Source organism: Chaetura pelagica, unplaced genomic scaffold (assembly GCF_000747805.2).
Source record: "Chaetura pelagica isolate M959 unplaced genomic scaffold, ChaPel_1.0 scaffold111, whole genome shotgun sequence".
NCBI lineage: Eukaryota > Metazoa > Chordata > Aves > Apodiformes > Apodidae > Chaetura > Chaetura pelagica.
In genome coordinates, this window is record NW_009952153.1 from 2,831,823 (window position 1) to 2,850,617 (window position 18,795).

Genomic DNA, 18,795 nt, shown 5'->3' on the forward strand with positions numbered 1-18,795 from the left:
TCCATCATTTTATTACAAAGCTGCCACTAAAGCTCAGTGAGGAATATTTCAGAGCAAAAAAGGAGAGTCAGAATGCATGAGTGCTCCTGACACTGAGGGGAAACTAATGGAGCCAGTGATGTCAGAGACAGTGCAATAGTGAAATCAAGGCTTTTGGGTTTGTTTTTTTTCCAATCCTACCTAAAACTGAACATTAAATTTCCACAAGATTTTCAAAACCTTTCTGCAGTGTCCCCTCCATGCCCCCAGTAACACTGCTATACCTGTAATAGAAGTGAGACAGATAAGAACCACCCTTAGCTTTACCCAAGTTGAGATGAGTAGTGTCTTACTTCCTCTGCCTGCCTGCTTTGGGAAAGGTCAGTCTGCAATATGAAGCTATTCTTATGTTCTTTACAGTTGTAAAATTTCTCCTTAATTCAGTGTTTATTTGGATTGTTCAGAGAATAAAGAAGCAGATCCTGAATGTCTCTATATCCGCAATAAAAGCAGAGTGAATAAGATTTATCTGTCTGAAGGGTATTCATGGAAACAGAATAAAGCCACTAGAATCTTCCCAAGTTCTGGCTTAATACCTCAATTGGAATTTCTCTCTTGCACATGTCTACAAATCCTACAAACTCTCCCAGGTAGCATCAGCCTTCACTTGTCACTGTCAGCAAAGGAATCCAGGTGGAAAATGTGACTTAGGTCTCCTGCTGGGTGCAGTCACCACAGCCTGGTGAAGGCAACAGGGATGTGGGGATTTATACCAGCCAAGGATCTGATTAATACCTGATGCACATATACAATGGTGGTCTGATTGCAAAGGGGTTTAGTGTCACTTAAACAACAGAACTTCCCCACCTTTGCTTTGCTGTTTCAGTTCATTACAGCTCAGAGTCCTCTGAGCTCCTACAGCCCACATGCTACAAGCCCATATGCTCAGAAAGGAATAGCATATAGTCACTTGGGGAATGACACCACGTTCATAAGAAAGCAAGATTTAATCTCTATTAACTATAGCATAGTTTCTCTAAACAGAGAGCAAGAAGCATCTTTTACATTTTAAATTTCTGTGTTTTGATGGCTGTTTGCTATCAAAACATTTCTGTTTATAGTTTCATTTTAATAGCTAAGTTACTTCCAGGAATTTACATTGGTCTTGCCTAATCACAGCTCCCAGAAAAACAGCTTTCCTTAAGAGCTCAGGACAATATGGAAACACCTGTAAAATTTGTACCAAGTACTTTATTCTACAAGTCATTTCCTCCAGACCACACCTTCTCTGTCAGGATTGCAAGATGAGGCCCAAAGACTGAATGCAGTTGCTTTCTGGTAGCACATGTTCTGGTACAACAGACAACACAGGAGGCAATGGTCTTCAGCCTTAAATCTTGGAAAATAATACTTGATGTCTTCGTATCAGTGTCCTGCCAATTTCTTCTACTCTCTGGCATCCTAAAGGAGAAGTTACATATCAGTTGAAAACCCTGCTTTTCTATCCCACTCTAAGCCTTTTCTTTCTCTACCCTACAGAAATCTACATTCTGACAGGTGAAATCCACCCCTTGGTGACCAAGGATTTGCCTCTACTTTTCTACAGATTTATTTCTCTCCTTGTGAAAACATTTTTTCCTGTTTTTACTTAATCTGCTCAGTTCCCCATCTATAAAGACAGGAATAACAAAGATTCCTTTTCCCATGTCTCCATAGACTAATCTGTTTATACTGCAAATATTTCCATCTCTGTTCAGTAGTTTCCTAGAGCATCTTGCCCAGGGCAAAAGAAAGCTATGAGGAAATACAAAACAGAGATGATTATTACTGAAAGGAGACATTGATGTCTCACCTGACAGTGCCATTGCAAGGCGAAACTCTTCCTTCAGCATCTGGAGAACTTCTTTTGCTCCTTCTTCACCCTGGGAGATTACGAGACAATATGTACTATTATATGTGCATATAGCCCATAGGTACAGACATCTATACATGTGCCAACAAAGTTTTATGCACAACCGTGATTCCCAAGGACTTGTCATAGCAAATTTTAGATTAAATGGACTGGATAAACACAGACACCATCACACACACCCCCCTGATTGTACATGTACACAGATACATGCATATACTAAGCCTCAACATTGAGAGAAGGTATATAAGAACAGAAAAACTGAGGGTTTTTTCTAACTTACTTGATAAACCAATCCCCAGATGAGAGGTCTCCCGATGAACACAGCTTTGGCACCCAGAGCTAACGCTTTGAGAATGTCTGTGCCTTTTCTTACACCACCATCTAGGAACACCTCCACCTTTCCCTCCACAGCCTCGACAATTTCAGGCAAGACATCAATCTAAAAGAGTGAAACCAGGAATGCAGCTTGTCCGCTTCCGTAACCTTATTTATTTTTTTAATTAATCTGAACACACAGGATCCAAGTGTTAAAGAAGTTAAATGAGCAATTGCATGCCTAACCATATGCACAAATAACACAGCTTTGTATTGAAAAACAGCAGTGACTTAGGATGTTAGCAGACCTATACAGAGGTCAAAGTTATTTGGAGAGTCATATAAATAGAACAAGAATCAGGGTCACACAAAAGCTCCATCTGATCCCATGACATGTACCCAACACAAGCCAGTATCAGATAGTTCTGAAGAACACAAGAAACTGCAAACACAGAGGAGGCCTTTCCTTACCCCTCAAGGTTCCAGTGTTCACTGGTTTGGGGATGAAACAGAGGTACTGTCACTTTTTACATAATCATATTCAATTTCATGTTTATTGTTCATTTATACTAAGGGTCAGCTAGAATCTAAGATCCCAGTGTCAGGTGTTGTACCTATAGACATGGAGAAAGAGAAAGATGTGCCCCAAGGAACTGAGTTGGCTGTAAAATTGTAATGAATATGTTTTTCCTTTGAAAATGCATCTGGATGACAGGGATAGTTGTAGAGGAAAGTTCTTCATATAAGAAAAAAATAGCTTTCTTCTGAGCTTGGTGAAGTGGGAAATATTTTCTTTTAATGCATGTATATGTTACTTCCACCAAGCTCTACTTATCCCCTAAATCAGTGATAAAGATAAGGGGGAAAAGGATTGTTACTATTCCCAAATTACAAGTAAGTAACCAGGGAGTTAAGTAAAATGTCCATACTATACAAGTGGTCCCAATGAAGAGATAAGCCACCTGAATAAAATCCTCAAGCATTAATTAATGGGTAACTGTTTCTATAATGCCCAAGTAATTCCTATTCATGAAAATCAGGAAAGACACAAAACTGGAAGCTAAGTACTAAGGAGACTCAAAACAGTATGTGTTAGTAAGACAAAAGGCACACAAATTCATGTCTTTCAAATATGGATGCAATTCATTTCTATTCTAATGGATTAAAAATTACTAGGAGATGAAGAAAAAAACAAACTTGAAAGTGCAGGGTTTTTTCAGATTTGGATTTAAATTTTCTTGACAATTGGCACTTGCTGTGATTTTTTTCCCTTCTCTTTGGTTTTACTGTCTTGCCAAACATATTTTGGATCTATTTCCATATACAGAGACCACTTTCTACATCCTGACAAACTGTACCAACATTAAAGTGCTATAATAACTAAAGTATGATGCAAATCATAATTAAAACATAGATTTCCTCAGTGTGTAACTGGACACTGGAAGTATTAACCAGCTTCGGTTCAACTCACATTCTGAAAACCCATGAAATTAAAGCAAATTATTATGTTTTTAAAAGGGAAGTATTTAGCATGATCTGATACAGATATTTATGTTACAAAAACTGCATTGTGAAATGTAGGTTTTTGTAGGATGACACCTAGGGAATACATCATCTTTAATAGTACCTTCTCCTGAGCACTCCAGAATAGCAAAGGAATAACTCCTTTTAATTTCTGTCTTACTGCAACTGGAAAAAAAAAATTCATGTTTCTTGAGCTTTCTCATTTCTCAAAATTATATATTTAATAACCTCATCCATTCTTCCCATTGTATAACCTCACGTGGAGATTTGCCCAGGATTTTCAAATAGTCTTGGGAAATTGGGGAACACATTCTCAAAAGGTGACAAGTAAATAAAAATGACAAAAGTTAAAGAAGAAAACTTCCTTTCAGAAGTATTAGGTACCCACACTCTGAAAATTCAGTTCTTTTTAAGGTGTGTGAATCTGAATAGCTGCAAACTCTTCAACAGCACAAAATAACATTTGAAAAAGAAAAATCTCGATCTCTCTTTTGAAACTACAGAAGTTCTGACATAGAGGGGTTTTTTTCTTCTCAGTCTCCAGGAGTACCCAGAGACAGTCAGACAAGAGCATCTCAGAGGATAATGCCTCAACTTCACTAATCATTTAGAAAACCATTTGTCCTGGCATTTGCCTCCCCAGTGCAGGGCTTGGCTGGTGAAGGAGAGAAGCAGAAGTGCTCCAAGGGAGGGGACAACAAGCCAGTGGCACAGCAGAGCAGATAAGAGTACTTGAAAAACACTCTGTGGTGAAAAAGGGCTTCCCTGTCCCCTTTTCCCTTCAGAAAATCATCACGGAAAGGTTTTTCATCAAGGACACATTAGGAATACTGAAACAGTGACAGCTGGGCTCTGATTCTCCACCTTTTCATTCTCTTTTTCCTTGCTCAGCTTTCCCACACCAAATGAAGCAAAATGAGTGATGACTGGAATTTTGGGGGTTTTCCTTCAGCTTGAACTCATACTTTTTCATTTTCCTTTACTTCTTTTTTTTCCAGTTGAAAACTTCTTAAATCCCTTTTCACCTTTGGAAAAGGCACGGGGTAGCACGACAAGGAAAAGGAAAAAAGTGTAATTTAACCAGTCTGTACCTTTTCCAAAGGTGAAAATGTTTGAAAGGAGAAAAAGGGAGAGTTCATTCTGCCCTGTAACTCTGTAATGTTTCAGAAGTCTCTGAAGAATATTAAAAGGGAAAACAACTCTAGTACAACCCTCAGTGGGCTGCAAATGGCAAGAGTGGGTTTTCAAAAAAAAAAGGACAAGAATGGAGAAATAAAAGAGGAGACTGGATAACATTTCTTAAAGACTTTCCAATTTCTAGACATTTAACTGACAAGAATACATTATCTGAAATGGCTCCCCTGGATTTCCCTGCAGGGTGCTGCAGCCAAGGACAGGGTGCCTAGGTAAACTGAAGAAACAGCCACACATAAACTCTCCTGTGTTATTGTGTTTCATCTGATCAAGGGGAAGGTGCAGATATAACACATATTTACAGGTTTTTCATCCAGCTACCACATGTTCAGAGAAAGCAAACAAGAAGCTAAAAGGCAGAGAAAAACAGAGAGTGCTGGTGCATATTGCCACCAGTACTTACAGTTGCAGGGACCCCATCAAGCTGTCGTGCCCCATGATTTGACACCAGGATACCATTTATCCCAATCCTTACAGCTTCTTTGGCATCCTCAGCTAGAAACAAACCCCAAACAAGATATGCCATTTCATCATAGGGAGCTTCTTGACACCGCAATGAGGGAAATTTTGGCATTGCCAACAAAACATTGCGAAATAATGCAAAGCCAACTTCATGCTTCATCCTGACAAAGCTCCATCTCAACACAGCAAAAAAAGTATCTTTAGGCATTAAGATCAGAAAAGTAATTTGAAATGTTGGAGCAGAATATTTTACCCCTTTGGATTAGCAACCACTTCAGTTGCTAGCCTTTATTTTCTCTAGTATGGCCCAAACTCATCACTAAGAAATTATTTTGCTAAATTATTTCCTCCAAGCCAAAATAATCAGCATGGTTACAGTAATAATCCATACTTAATGAACCCACTTCACTGTGCTCAGTGCTCTTTCGACAGAATGGAAACCCATCTTTCCTTTACATAGCATACAACTCTGATCCGAGTTAGCGTTTACAGGGGCAAAGAACAGAGCAAGTTCGATCTTCCTGGCTGCGTCTGATTTCAGATGTAACTGAAGTGATGCAAGACTGCCAGTGACCAGTGGCTCTAGTCAGTGAACATCAAGGCAAACACACCCTGTAGCACAGCCATACAAACCACCTGACAGCTCCAGGTACATATTTAAGCAACTACTTCTGTGTATTTTCACAGCTCGAGCACATTTCCTTCCCTGGTCCACTTGCAAGGAGGGACACTTTGCATAGCCCATGGATAGCAGCAGAGGCACATACCCCTGAGGATTCCTTTCACCACGATGGGCAGTGAGGTCAGCCCTCGAAGCCATTTGATGTCCTCCCAGTTGACACTTGCATCAATCGCCTCAGCTACGTACACAGCCAGTCCACTATTTTCTCCAAAGTCTTTCCCTGAGGAGAATGCTAGATCATTGCTTGAAAAGTTTTTTAATCTAAAAAAAAAAAGAGAAAAGACATAGAAAAATAGTCTGAGAAAGACTAATTGTGGTCATGAATCAGCCCCTAAGGCCAGCATTCAATATACCTGCATTAAACCTCTGCTGTACTGCAGGGCAGAGGTAAAAAAGCCTCTCCTGGCATGTTAGTTTGAGGTCCTTAGTAAGCCAAAACCTTTGACTGCCAAAGCATTTGATAGCACTGCTGCAAGTTTCTCTGGCCCTAGGCAACAGTCCTAGTTATTTCAAAAGACTTAGGATAAACTGCAAAATCTAAAGGTTCAGTATCAAATTCACAACCAGAAGGAAAGCCGAGCAATGAGAGCACTAATTTGGGCTCAAGCATATGTCTTCCTGTGGACCTCCCATGTGACTTGGGGCAGGACACTCAGCCACTCTTTTTGCCTCAGTTTCCCACTATGAAATAGGAACAACAGCATCTGCCAGGAGTGCTGTGAGGATGGATGAATCCATTGGAGGCTGTGGGACATTCAGGCCTTATGGTGGTACAGGCTGGATGTGAGAAGAAGCTATCAGTCTTGCTTGGCATAACCCAGGACACAGGGAAGTCAAGAGGTTCATCTCTACTCACCCGCAAAAACCCCCTTAGCTTTCAAATTTGGTTTTGGTTTTGCTTTTGTTTCAAATCCAGGGGATTCAGCTGCTGGAGAAATAGGGGAGTGGGTAGGTAGGAGGAGAGAAGAAAGAAGGGAAATTTTGTTAAGGTTCATGAATTAGGTGGATCTGTATGAAGCCTTGCAAGTAATTCAGGATTTTCATCAGTCCAACAAGACCAACATCCAGCCAGTTCACCTTTTGGATTTTTGCATGTTTCCTTGTAAAATCTAGGGGTGAAGGAATAATACTCATATGACAATATGAGCGATTATTTGCTCTTTAGCATCAAATCAGTCATGTACAGAATGGGAAGTGACAAGTCCTGCACCCAGAAGTTCACAGGCTTATTAGACAAAGCAGAAGAGGCAAGGAAGGCAAATGGAGGAATTCAGGCTGTGTGTCTATTAGAAAGCTGATGCAGCCCCAAGTGCTCACAAGCATTAAACCACCACATGACACCCATGTCCCACAGATGGCTGATTACTCTGATCTTCAGAAACTGTATCTCATTCCACATTGTGCTATTTTATATGCATATTCTATATTTTGGGAAATGCAAGGGGGTTTTTGCATGGAAACTGGCCAGTTACACTGCTGATTTCATGCCTGCAAGAAGCAGCATTTCACATGGTTTTTCTGTTCAGCTACAGACCAGAAGAAAAGGAGAAAGGAGCAGGCTCTCGGCAAGATCCAGCTTCTCAGCTGTTGGTTTGTGGAGGGTGGGGTACCCAGAGAAAAACAGAACCATGGATAAGATTATATAAATAACTGTTGTTTTTCTTGGCCTATGAAATGCAGATCAACACTTGAATGAATGTTGCCTTACATACATTTCTGAGCACAATGGCACCTTGTTGTTGCTTTGAAACTTTGTTGAAAACCTGAAGCCAAGAAAAAGTTATCACATAACTGAGCAGAGCCCCACGCTAGGAGAGTTTAACCACCAACTCTGCAACAAAACACTGTCCGAGTGTCATTCTGAAATCTGAAGTAAGTAACTTGAACTTTTAAAGATTACTCCAACTTTCTATTATTTCACTCAAACAAAACTTTGTTACGGCTCAGCCAGGTGGGGTCAAAGTGTTTCAGAAATGCTCTGTCGCTTTCCTCAAATATTTTTGTGTTCACTTGCATTCAAAAACTCTCTAACCCCAGGCCTTATTAGGATACTGCCTCTAAAGAAAGCTATTTTAATAATTATTTTTTTCAGTTCTAGGTAAACTGACAGTGCATATCAATAATATTTTATCTATCACAGATCTATAGCAGGATTACTATAAAGGACACATACATCCCAGTGTACTACATCTTAAATGTTAGGTGTGCCCAGCATTTTTTGTTTTCTGGTGCTTTCCTTGTCAGATTGTACTTTAATACAAAAATCATAGGCAGAGTTAAGGTTGCTCTGTCAACCTTCATCACATAATCTATCAGCTTCAAGTACAAGTGTATGGAGGTGATTCAACACCCAAAGCTCCAACCTCCAAAGCTCTGGAGTATTTTTGCCTGCGAGGTGAAGAATCAGATTCATTGCACAGCCCTATGGCTTTCCTTCACTCTGGATATTATAAAAAATATACCCCAGAATGTGATATTATGTTTCTTGCTATGTACATGTTACTTATGGAACATACATGATATAGCTTAACAGTCTTAGAAGACAGGAAGAGCACTTCAGATCCAGTGATAATATTCAAAACTTGCTTTCACCCAGAACTCAAATCAAAGTTAACCTGCTTCAAAATACTTTTGATTATTTTTTATTTTATTTTTTTTTTTATTTCCATTTTTGTGTTCATTTGCAGGCTCTGAATAAGAGTAATATATGCCATGGCTGACTGTAGTCACTACCAAGAGCTACTTGCAAGATCCTGGCAAGATTTTTAGCTCCATTTTGCCAACTCACTGCATACCCCACCCACTAAATACTCTACCAGCCAGTCCCTGGCTGCTAACATTGTGCCAGCACTGCAGCAGATTTTTATCAGGGTGGTCTCTCTAGTCTACCAATTTATATTTGCAAAAGATTAGTCAAATCCATGCTCTTTCAACACCACCAGAAAACTTTATTAAAATTAAATGCTGCATAGGCCCTGCAGTGAAGAGGAACTAGAATTAGTACTGAGGTCAGTAATGAGGCCACAAATTCTTCTGTAATATTGAAAATGTCCCAAAACACACATTGGGGTGGAAATTGTCCCCACAAAGAATTAAAAAAACTGATCCCCATGTGTTTCTGTATTTAAGTAAAAGAATTGAAGTTGCTTGGAAATGGGCTCTGTGGTCAGTAGCAGCATGGCCCTGGACCCACTACAGTGTCATGGGACAACAAAGGTTAGAAGGGACCATAATATTGGTTGGAACGGATCTTTAGTCCACTTAGTTCAGGCTCCCATTCAGAGTACAGCCAACTCTGCAGCTGGATCCAAGTCCAAAGTCAGAGCAGGTTGCAGAGGACTGTGTCCAGATGAGTTTTGAAGATGTCCAAGAATATATTAACAGATGTAAAAAGGAATGCCCCATTTCTCTAATTTTGTCAGTCTGCAGATTCATGACACAGAGTCTTTTACAGTCTGCAAACAGCCAAGAAAGCTTAGTTTTGATCCAAAGCAGGTCATAGTGAGGGTGGTGAGACACTGGCACAGGTTGCCCAGAGACGTTGTAGATACCCCATCTCTGGAATTGTTCAAGGGCAGGTTAGATGGGGTTCTCAGCAACCTGGTCCAGTGGGACGTGTCCCTGCCAATGCACATGACCTTTAAATTCCATTCCAATCCAAACTATTCCATGATTTTATGATAGCCCAAACACAGAGAGATTTACTTGCTCAGTTCCCTGGAATTATTGTCCAGTGAAGCCTGTGGCACCTGGAAGAAATTCCTTGCACCAGAGACAGACAGATTTGCCCCATAACAGCTCACAGTGACCATGGGCATTGTCAGAGGTCCATCCCACATCCCATCAGTGGGAACCTACCTGAGGTGAGGAGGAAGCTGGAACTTGTTACGCACATCATCAATGCGCCTGCCGAGGAATGGAGTGTCCACTGTCACGAAGATCCCTTTGTAGCCTGCTCTCTCTGCACGCTTCACCAGGGATTTGGTAACCTCTCGGTCCTTGTACACATAAAGCTGAAGCCAGTGAAGGCCAGCTGGTGCTGCTTCAGCCACTTCTTCAATTGTAGAGGTGGCCCAAGAGCTCAGCATCATCCCTGTCCCCATTGCCTGGCAGGCTGGAGGAACACAAGGTTATATTTGAGATTATCCAAAACAAAGGCTTCTCTAAACAGGAGCGCTTGGCTCACCAGAGTGTGTCAGTGCACATCATTTCACACTGCCTTTCCTCAGTGTTAATACATATTCAGCCTTCCAGGGAATCCTACATTAATAGCAGTTAGTGGCCTGCTGTGAGCACTTTCCAGCTTAATCTCTGTATTCATAAATTTCTGGTGACTGCTGTCTGCACGCTGCTTGGGATGATCCTTGCTCCAATACTGGACATAAAAGATATTAAAATCAAACTTAGCCTAACCCACATTCATAATTCTTTTTCCTATGGGGACCCTGTTTGTAAGCCCCTACTGTCTGTCTACTATTTGTCAGAAATTTTGGCATGTCTGTTTAAGGACACACATAGAGAGTTTTAAATTGTAAAAATCCCAGCATTAAAGGCTTTGAGCTTCTTGAACACTGCTGCATTGCTGCACATTGGTGTTTTGGATCTATCATTCTCAACATTGCTCTTCAGTCTACCTCACCACTGCTCCATGCCCTCCCTCAAGCATTTCCATCACAACATTTTGGCTGCTTTCTCCCACCCCAAAACATCCACCTGCATGAAACCCATGTTTCTTGACATGCTCTACTAGCAAAAGCCTGTCTTCATCCCTACAGGGTATTTTGGGGCACAACAGAACAGAAAAGCAGAAGGACAAAGTCCAGTAGATGACCTTATTTAAGGGTGGGAAGCTCTGCTGTTCTTTGCTTCATATTCTTTACCTCCTGTGTCTTGACCTGAAGGAGAGGGACCCCATGTTCACTGTGTGATCCCCCACATAAAGCTTCACACTTCTGGCAATAAAAAGTAGAAGTTCTGATCTCACCAAGGGTAGGAGAAGCACATCCCAGGTGGCAGCCCCCACCCAGGAGACCCCAAAAGTAAATACAAACATCAGCCACTACAACAGACAAGTGGTCTCCAAAGTCTTTGCAGAGACCAAAGTGGTTGATGCTCATGTCCTATGTGTTTTGATCTCTCCTCTTTTATCTTCCAAAGCTGTGGAGTAAAATCACTCCTGAGGTGTGGGCAGCCCCAAGGTTAAATGTCATGGAACAATTCCAGATGGGGTCAAGCAGTCGGAGGCTCTTTTCCAGCTGCCTCCCCAGGAGTGATTTCCAACCTGGGCTGCACTACAAACCAGCTAACCTCATACAATTATATTTTTATGAATCTATCATTTATTCTTTTTGGAGTAATCTGTCACTTAATGTAAAATAAGGAAAACACACCGTAAAACTCAAAAATATTTTATAAAGCCTTATTTTTCTTGGTCTACCGCAGTATGCATATTTTTAATGTAAATGGATCTGTTTCAAAACGTCATCTCCAGCCCACTGAGGAATTAAAAAGTGGTCTTTATGACAACATTTTATTAAATAAGGATTACAAGTCTCTTAGAGTGGAAACTTATGAACAGCTTATTCAAACAAATTGGTTACACCCTCCCACAGCCATCAGGCAGCTTTCAACCAGTGGAAATACAGCGGCAAGGAACCAAAACTCTCTACATTTTAGCCATTTAATTTGTCCCCTTAAAATTACCAAAGAGAGTTCCCTCTCACAGATCAAGCATCTAGAAATGAGTTTCTTCTGAAGAAGCCACGCATACTGAACACCTAAAATCCTGTTCAAATCAGCTGTGGTGGGTTATTGCAAATCCCAGTAAAAGTGATTTGCCAAACCAAGTCCATTAAGTGATTCCAAGAAAAAAGGGATCTGCATTCCTTGTGCTCTGTCAAATACAAGTTCATGAATGAGAGGGAGGGTGGCTAACCCAGCAATTGCAAAACCCTCAGATCAGATAAGGGAAAAATGTAAATGTTATGGTTCAATCTGCCTTTAGGTATCCATTTATTTCTATCCTTACTTTCATGCTCAACTCTACCTCCACAGCCCTAAGAATATATATATTAGCTGCAAAAGCAAAACTGAAAACAGAAATTTCACAATAAAATATATTCAGTAAAAGGAAGATTCAAAACACAAAATAATACCATATCCTTTCAACTTATTGCATACGTGACAATAGAGAAGATAATGCTTTCATCTTATTTAAGATTAGATTGAAGCAGTTTGGTTCAACTAGAGTTCAACTATCCCAAACTGGGTTTTGGGGTTTTCATGAAAGCACTCTAATGAAATTCCTCTCATCTGTCCTGTAAAGTTAACACGCATATTTTGGATCTGCACAGTCAAATTTGCAGTCCACACACACACAAAACTTTGCAAAGTTTTAGAGATTCCAAGTTCCAAATTTAATTATTTTGTGCTTTATCTTGATAATTTTTAAGCTTACTTTGACAATTCTGTAACTTTCAAAAACATGTGATACATACTCCAGCAGTGTTGCCAGGTTCTTGAGGGTTTTTTCTACCTCAAATCAGGCTAAAAATATACTCCCACTTCTTACACATTTAGCTGCAGCTGAAGAAAACAGAAACAATTCATTTCCTCCAGCAACTATGTTTTACACTTCAATTTTGGGGCGCTGCAAATATTTTTCTTACAAATCAGTCCTGGATCTATATTTCCTTAAGACACTCTTGCAGCAACATGCGACATTTGCCAGAGTTTAAATATCAGATTTTTGTAAACCAGCCTTTCCTCATACCATTTCAGACTGCTTTTAGTCTTTTTTTTCTTTCTTTCTTTCCTTCTTCTTTTCCAGGTCTTCTTTTCATTCCAAGCATTGCCCAAAGCACACGTTTCCCTCTGCACACACCTCAGGCTTCCATTGAGGGCAATGTGGTGCAGCGGGCACACACAGGAGGGCTGGGGAAGTTTTTTATATGAGGATGATTAAGCTTTGAGTTATTTGTATTCCACCTTGTTTCAGAGCCAAATGCAACGAGGATTGGGATATGGTGGGATGCTTGGGAAAGGGGAGCTCCACAGTTTTCAATCCACAGCTGCCTTCAGTGGGCACACGTTTCTCAGCCCCACTGCGACCTGCCTGTTTAGGCAAGGAAAGTCCCAAGCAAGGAAAAATATCTTCTCACCAGGGAACATAATCCTTAACAAAATGGGGTTTTCCTCATTCTTGGGTAATTCAGTAGAAGTATTTTAACTAACAGCAAATCTCTGTGGCACAGGAACCACTTGGGAAGTCTACAGGAGAAGAGAGCAATAATGTTTTTTAGCCCTTTTTTCATCCTGAAACTAGAGTCACCTTCCCACCTCTAACAGGACATGACTCCATTAACTGGTATGGAGTTTGTCCTTGTGGGCAACTCAGAGCCAACATCATCAGTGCAGGACAGTGGAGAGAAGCCTAATTTAACCCTGCATATTTTGTCAGGGTTACCTTGTATGGGAATGAGAACTCCTGTTATTTTCCTCTAGCTGTGCAAATTCCCATCATTTCCCTTTTAGAGGCATCACCAAAGCATGACAACCGAACTGCCACGCTGCGCTCATTCTACCCTGAATCCACTGTCCCCAGGTTAGAGGCCAGCAGACACTACTTGGGATGAACACTGTCCTTTTGGCACGGTGGTATTTCTCAAAAGAAGTAGCTATGTTCTTGGAGCTGCATCTCCTGAGAAACAAGGTTGTTTAAAGTACTTAACATTACTCTCTTGACAAAATACACTTGGCTGAGAAATCCCCTGCCCAGCCTTACCTCACTTACCCCTTACAAAACACTGCGTGCAAATTGTGCCTAAGATCCTTCTGTTGACAAAACACATTTTGTCAGCTGTGCAGAAAGGCTGGAGGCAGCAGGGAAAAATACACTTGGCCAAAACGGATCTGTCTGGTCTAGGATGGCTGTCATACCAGAGTGCCTACAAACACTTGCATCAGAAAGTCCCCTGGCCATGCTTGTCTCTGGGGTCAGCCACGATGAGGTTACTTCAGCCCATGTTGTCCCATGTCAATATTGTTCTCTCAACAACTCTGCAGTAGCCATATCACAAAATTAACACTTCTTTGGAACACCACATAGGAAACAGGTGAAAGATGGGTACAAAGCCCTGCTGTTTTCATTGTGGCTAAGCATAATGCCTCCTTCACAGTCATGAGCACATCTGATGAGCACAAGGAACCTGAATTCAGACACTCAGCAGCATCAAACAAAAAGCACATCAGAAGTCAAAGGAGAAAAGGTGTGCCTCCAACTCTAGTAGATATAGAGCTGCCAGTAATTAAACTAAACTGGGGGAGGTTTTTCAGTCGATATTCCTGTTCTCTATTTGGCAAAGCAAATGGTGCAGTCACATCTCAGGTGATGGTGATACCCTTTTTGCATCAGCAGTAACTCAGAAAGTTGAGAGCGACTGCAGAGGGTAAATATTAAAACATCAGATGTGAGCAAGTAGTATTCATACTTTTCAAAAGATCTGGCCAAGAAAACAGTCAGGCTGTTCAGCCTGGTTTTCAGCAAGCCAGAGGGAAGTCAGGTATTGCAATACACCCTCTGGGCCAAAACACAAGAATATGAGGTAATGAACATTATGTAATTAGTAGCAATATAAACAGAATAGAAATCCCAATAAAACAGTGATTCCTATCTGTTTATAATCAATTAAGGCAGCTGGATGGTGGACATTATTTTATTTCAGTGCTCTTGAAGGTGGGTCCTATTTACAGGACAGTTGAGTACAACTGCACTGGCAGGGAGACAATATAGGGATCATGTGGGTTTGCAAGCCCAGCATGAAGTCAGGATGGCAAATGAATGTCTCTGCATGGAGAAACAGTGAATCTTCTGATGGACAAGTGGAAAAAAACCAAAACATGCAGAATCTGAAAAGTTCCGTTTAAAAGTGTTGAGAGAACAGCCCTTTGCTCTTTAACAGTGGCTAAGATTATTCATTGAATTTGGCAAGTATTTTTAGTTAAAGAGGTTGAAATTAGAGTGGGAAGGACAAGAAAAAAATCACCTAAGTCAAAATGTCATTTTCAAAATGGAAATGTTTGCTTCTGAGCTAACACTTTTGTTTCAAAACAGAACTATGGTTAAAAGCATTAGCTAGTAGGAAAATGAAATAAAACCTTGTGTTTTGGATCAAATTAAACATTTTAGTTAATCCAAAACAATTTTCCTCCCAATTTTTCAGTTTCTACTGAACAGAAAATCCATTATTTGGACAATTGCCACATACCCTGATGAACTACAACTAAAATGCTAGGGAATATACTTGAAGAAAGACCTAGAAAAACTGAAACAACTGCCAAGGTCTCTGGAATTGTTTAAAGGGTGAGAAAGCGTTCTCTAGAAGGAGAAACTCCAAGTCCATTTAGACATGAAAAAAAAACCCTGAGAAGCAACCTTATTGTAGTCTATATGAGCAGTATTTCTTCTCTTCTCTTCCTTTCTCTTTTCCTTAGGCTGACAGAGTTAAACCAAAATGCAACATTGGATTTGAAGCCATACCAGTTTTGACCATGGTCACAGCTTAGGCTGCTCATAGTGGAGTTAGTTCACCTTTAGAATAACTTATGTGGCATTGGATGGCCCATCACCAGCAGTTTTTAAAATTGTAATTGAACACTTTCCTGAGAAAAAAATCCTTGCTAATGAAAAAGAATTGCCAAGGAAGGTGTGTTTAAGGCAAACTGCCAGTTTTAACTTATTTTGAGTAAGATGTATGTTCCTTTCTGTCAGCTTGGTTGCTGCAGGACTGTGTCCCTCGAGGAGAAGGGATGTTATGTATACATACATATAAATTAGTTATATATAGTTACACTTTGGGAGCAGCGAGGGGCAGCCCTGACAACTCCCAAAGTGAGGGGTTGCAAGGGCAGGGAGTTCCACATAATGAAACACACCATGACACACCCTGGTCCCCGGAGAGGATATTTACACTGCAATCTTCAGGGAAACCTGCTGGAAGAGTGGAGTTCAAAGCCAAGTGCTGTCACTTAAGGGAATTCCTTGGCAGGATTAGGCATAATTCTCAAAATACAAAAAGCATGGGAAGGAACTCTTATTGCTGCCTGCACTACCCTGCTCTGCAGGCAAGGATGGGGTGAACTCAAGTTGATCTCTTGGGGTTTTACCCCAACCAGGCAGACGTGTGGCACCTGCTGAGCAGTGCCCAGATGCACACACTGTGGGTGCTGCCAGGCTCCCCCACACAAGGCAGGGGGCACGCTGCCTGCTCCCCTGGCTGGGAAGGGGCAAGATTCAGACCATGCCATGCTTCTTCAGGGCCATCACAACAGCAGAGGCACCACCACATATGTGACTTCCAACACACTAGAGCCGAAAGCCAAGCTTACAAAGTATGTGAGGCTCTGCAAAAGCCACAAGACTATATGGATCAGACTTTCTTGGCTTGTGTAAACTGGTGCAGCTGAAGCACAAGCCAGTTTAAAGCAACCAACAAGCTACTCGCTTAATTTCAGAAGTATTGCAGAGCTTAAGAGAATTTGGATGTGGCAAACCCCCTGATCCCAAACGTCCTGAGTTTAAGGGAACCTTTAAACCAAACATGTACTTTGCAACTAATCCTTGTCATCTTATAAGGTCAAATAAAAAGCTTGGCACTGAATGCCCAACTCCACCTCTTTTTTCTTTTTTTTTTTTTTTTCTTTTTTTTTTTTTTTCTTTTTTTTTTTTTTTCTTTTTTTTTTTTTTTCTTTTTTTTTTTTTTTCTTTTTTTTTTTTTTTCTTTTTTTTTTTTTTTCTTTTTTTTTTTTTTTCTTTTTTTTTTTTTTTCTTTTTTTTTTTTTTTCTTTTTTTTTTTTTTTCTTTTTTTTTTTTTTTCTTTTTTTTTTTTTTTCTTTTTTTTTTTTTTTCTTTTTTTTTTTTTTTCTTTTTTTTTTTTTTTCTTTTTTTTACAGGGAACACTACTGCAATACTAAGAGTGTGACTTTAACTATGCTTTCCTTTGAAAGCGATGACAAATTTACCAACTCCCATGTAAGATGTGTTTATTTCATATTCAAATCTTTGCCAGCACACCAAGCTTGAAATCCCAAGAACATGAAATGCAATACTCATATATGTCATTTAGACAATATAAGTGCACAAAAATCAGGAATTTCAAAAAGTAAGTTATCTACCACAACCATTAGTCAGCCATATTGTAGCACTCGACTTTACACACCACTGTACATTTATGCTTTAAAACATGGCAAGACCACAAAGTCAGTGGGAATTTTTGCTAAGAGACATCCTGAATTTTGTGTTTCGAATCTTGCTCTTAGCATTGCATTAGTATGCTTGCACATAACAGTATAATGCTTCAGAGTTTCCTCCCAGCATAATCTGGGCCAGAAATAATCCACAAGAGCTGCCAAAGGACAGGACAGCACCAAGGCATCCCACCAGACACCGCCTCACAAACCTATTCAAAGTATTTGAGCTCCCTCGTGTGGAATGCGCCTGTACATACAATAGACATTAGGCTTCCCAAAAAAATCTCTCGGGAAGGGGAAAAACGCATCCCAAAACATACTATCAATTTGGATAAATCTGCTTCTACAGACGTTTCTGTGGGAGCTGGGCTGCAGCCCATCATAGTGCATACCACAGCACTTTTTAATGAGAATTGAGACCAGCCCCCACGACAGAACAAATAATTACACTCACTTCACACTAGCGTTTGCTGCATTGGTCATGGAAAAACTATTAGATTAATAGCTCTACGTACAAGATCATTTTTATTTTTTTTTAATTGCCTATTTATGTTTTGTATCCTTTTTCATTCAGTGCTAGAGCATGGAAACACACAGCCTCACGCTGCTTGTATGCAACAGGCACACTGTGTGACCTCTTTCTCAGAATTTGTGTCATCCTGCAGCTCAGGTTAAAGGAGTAAGAAACGATTTCACATCTGAATTGTGATTAACATTCCATTTCTCACAGCCTTTTTGGATGCAGCCTCTATGCTGGCAACACCTTCATGCAGCATCAAGCCCAAAAGGCTCATATCTCGCTGGCTCCCCAGGATGCTCAAAGAGCTCTCTTCAAAGGGAGTATTTTTCCCAGACCAACAAAGGCTTCTTAATTTCTGCAAGCAGTTCAGTAACAAAAATAATGTTGCTGCACCCAGGTATGTAGTTATATGTATAGAATGTAGAGACAGCTACATAGATAGATGTAGCTTTCAATTTGTATTTGTTACAAATTATTCCACTCTTACATACTGTGTTTCTCACCCCTGTTTCACAGTGAGAGAGAACCTTCATCTAAATCAGAGGAAAACAATTAAAAACAAAAACACAACCAAAGAAAAAAAACCAACCAAAAAAACCAACACCAAAACATAAAACCAGAAGTCAACCCAATTACTCTGAGCAGCAACTCAAACCCATCCTGGCCACAGCATCAGGAGCTTCACGACCAGGAGGCGCAGGATTTACTCTGTCCATCCCCACCTCACTGCGAGGGGGACGTGGCAGGGTTTACCTTTAGCGGTCGCTGTCTCTCCGTCAGGGTGAGCCATGCGCTGCATAGCGGTGGCTCCAACGCAGACTGGCATGCTGACTGTCTGCCCCAGGACTGAGGTTGACAAGTCCATAGCCGACACATCCCTGAGCACCCGGGGATACAGCTTCCATCTGACAGAGAGGCAAATAAACAGAATTTAAAAGCCTGCACGACCAGGGTTATTTA

The 18,795-nt window shown here is 40.6% G+C and overlaps 1 protein-coding gene across 1 annotated transcript in view; it reads right to left on the bottom strand.

Moving 5' to 3' along the window:
* Positions 1 to 1,369: 1,369 nt before the first annotated feature.
* HAO1 (hydroxyacid oxidase (glycolate oxidase) 1) overlaps positions 1,370 to 18,795 on the bottom strand; it is a 26,307-nt gene continuing 8,881 nt past the window's right edge. Inside the window, exons 2-8 of the mRNA XM_010007118.1 lie at positions 18,589 to 18,740; positions 9,927 to 10,182; positions 6,154 to 6,329; positions 5,328 to 5,419; positions 2,172 to 2,330; positions 1,832 to 1,901; positions 1,370 to 1,440 (exon numbers count right to left, since the gene is read on the bottom strand). Coding sequence (XP_010005420.1) covers positions 1,370 to 1,440; positions 1,832 to 1,901; positions 2,172 to 2,330; positions 5,328 to 5,419; positions 6,154 to 6,329; positions 9,927 to 10,182; positions 18,589 to 18,740 — 976 coding nt within the window. The remainder of the gene's footprint in view (positions 1,441 to 1,831; positions 1,902 to 2,171; positions 2,331 to 5,327; positions 5,420 to 6,153; positions 6,330 to 9,926; positions 10,183 to 18,588; positions 18,741 to 18,795) is intronic.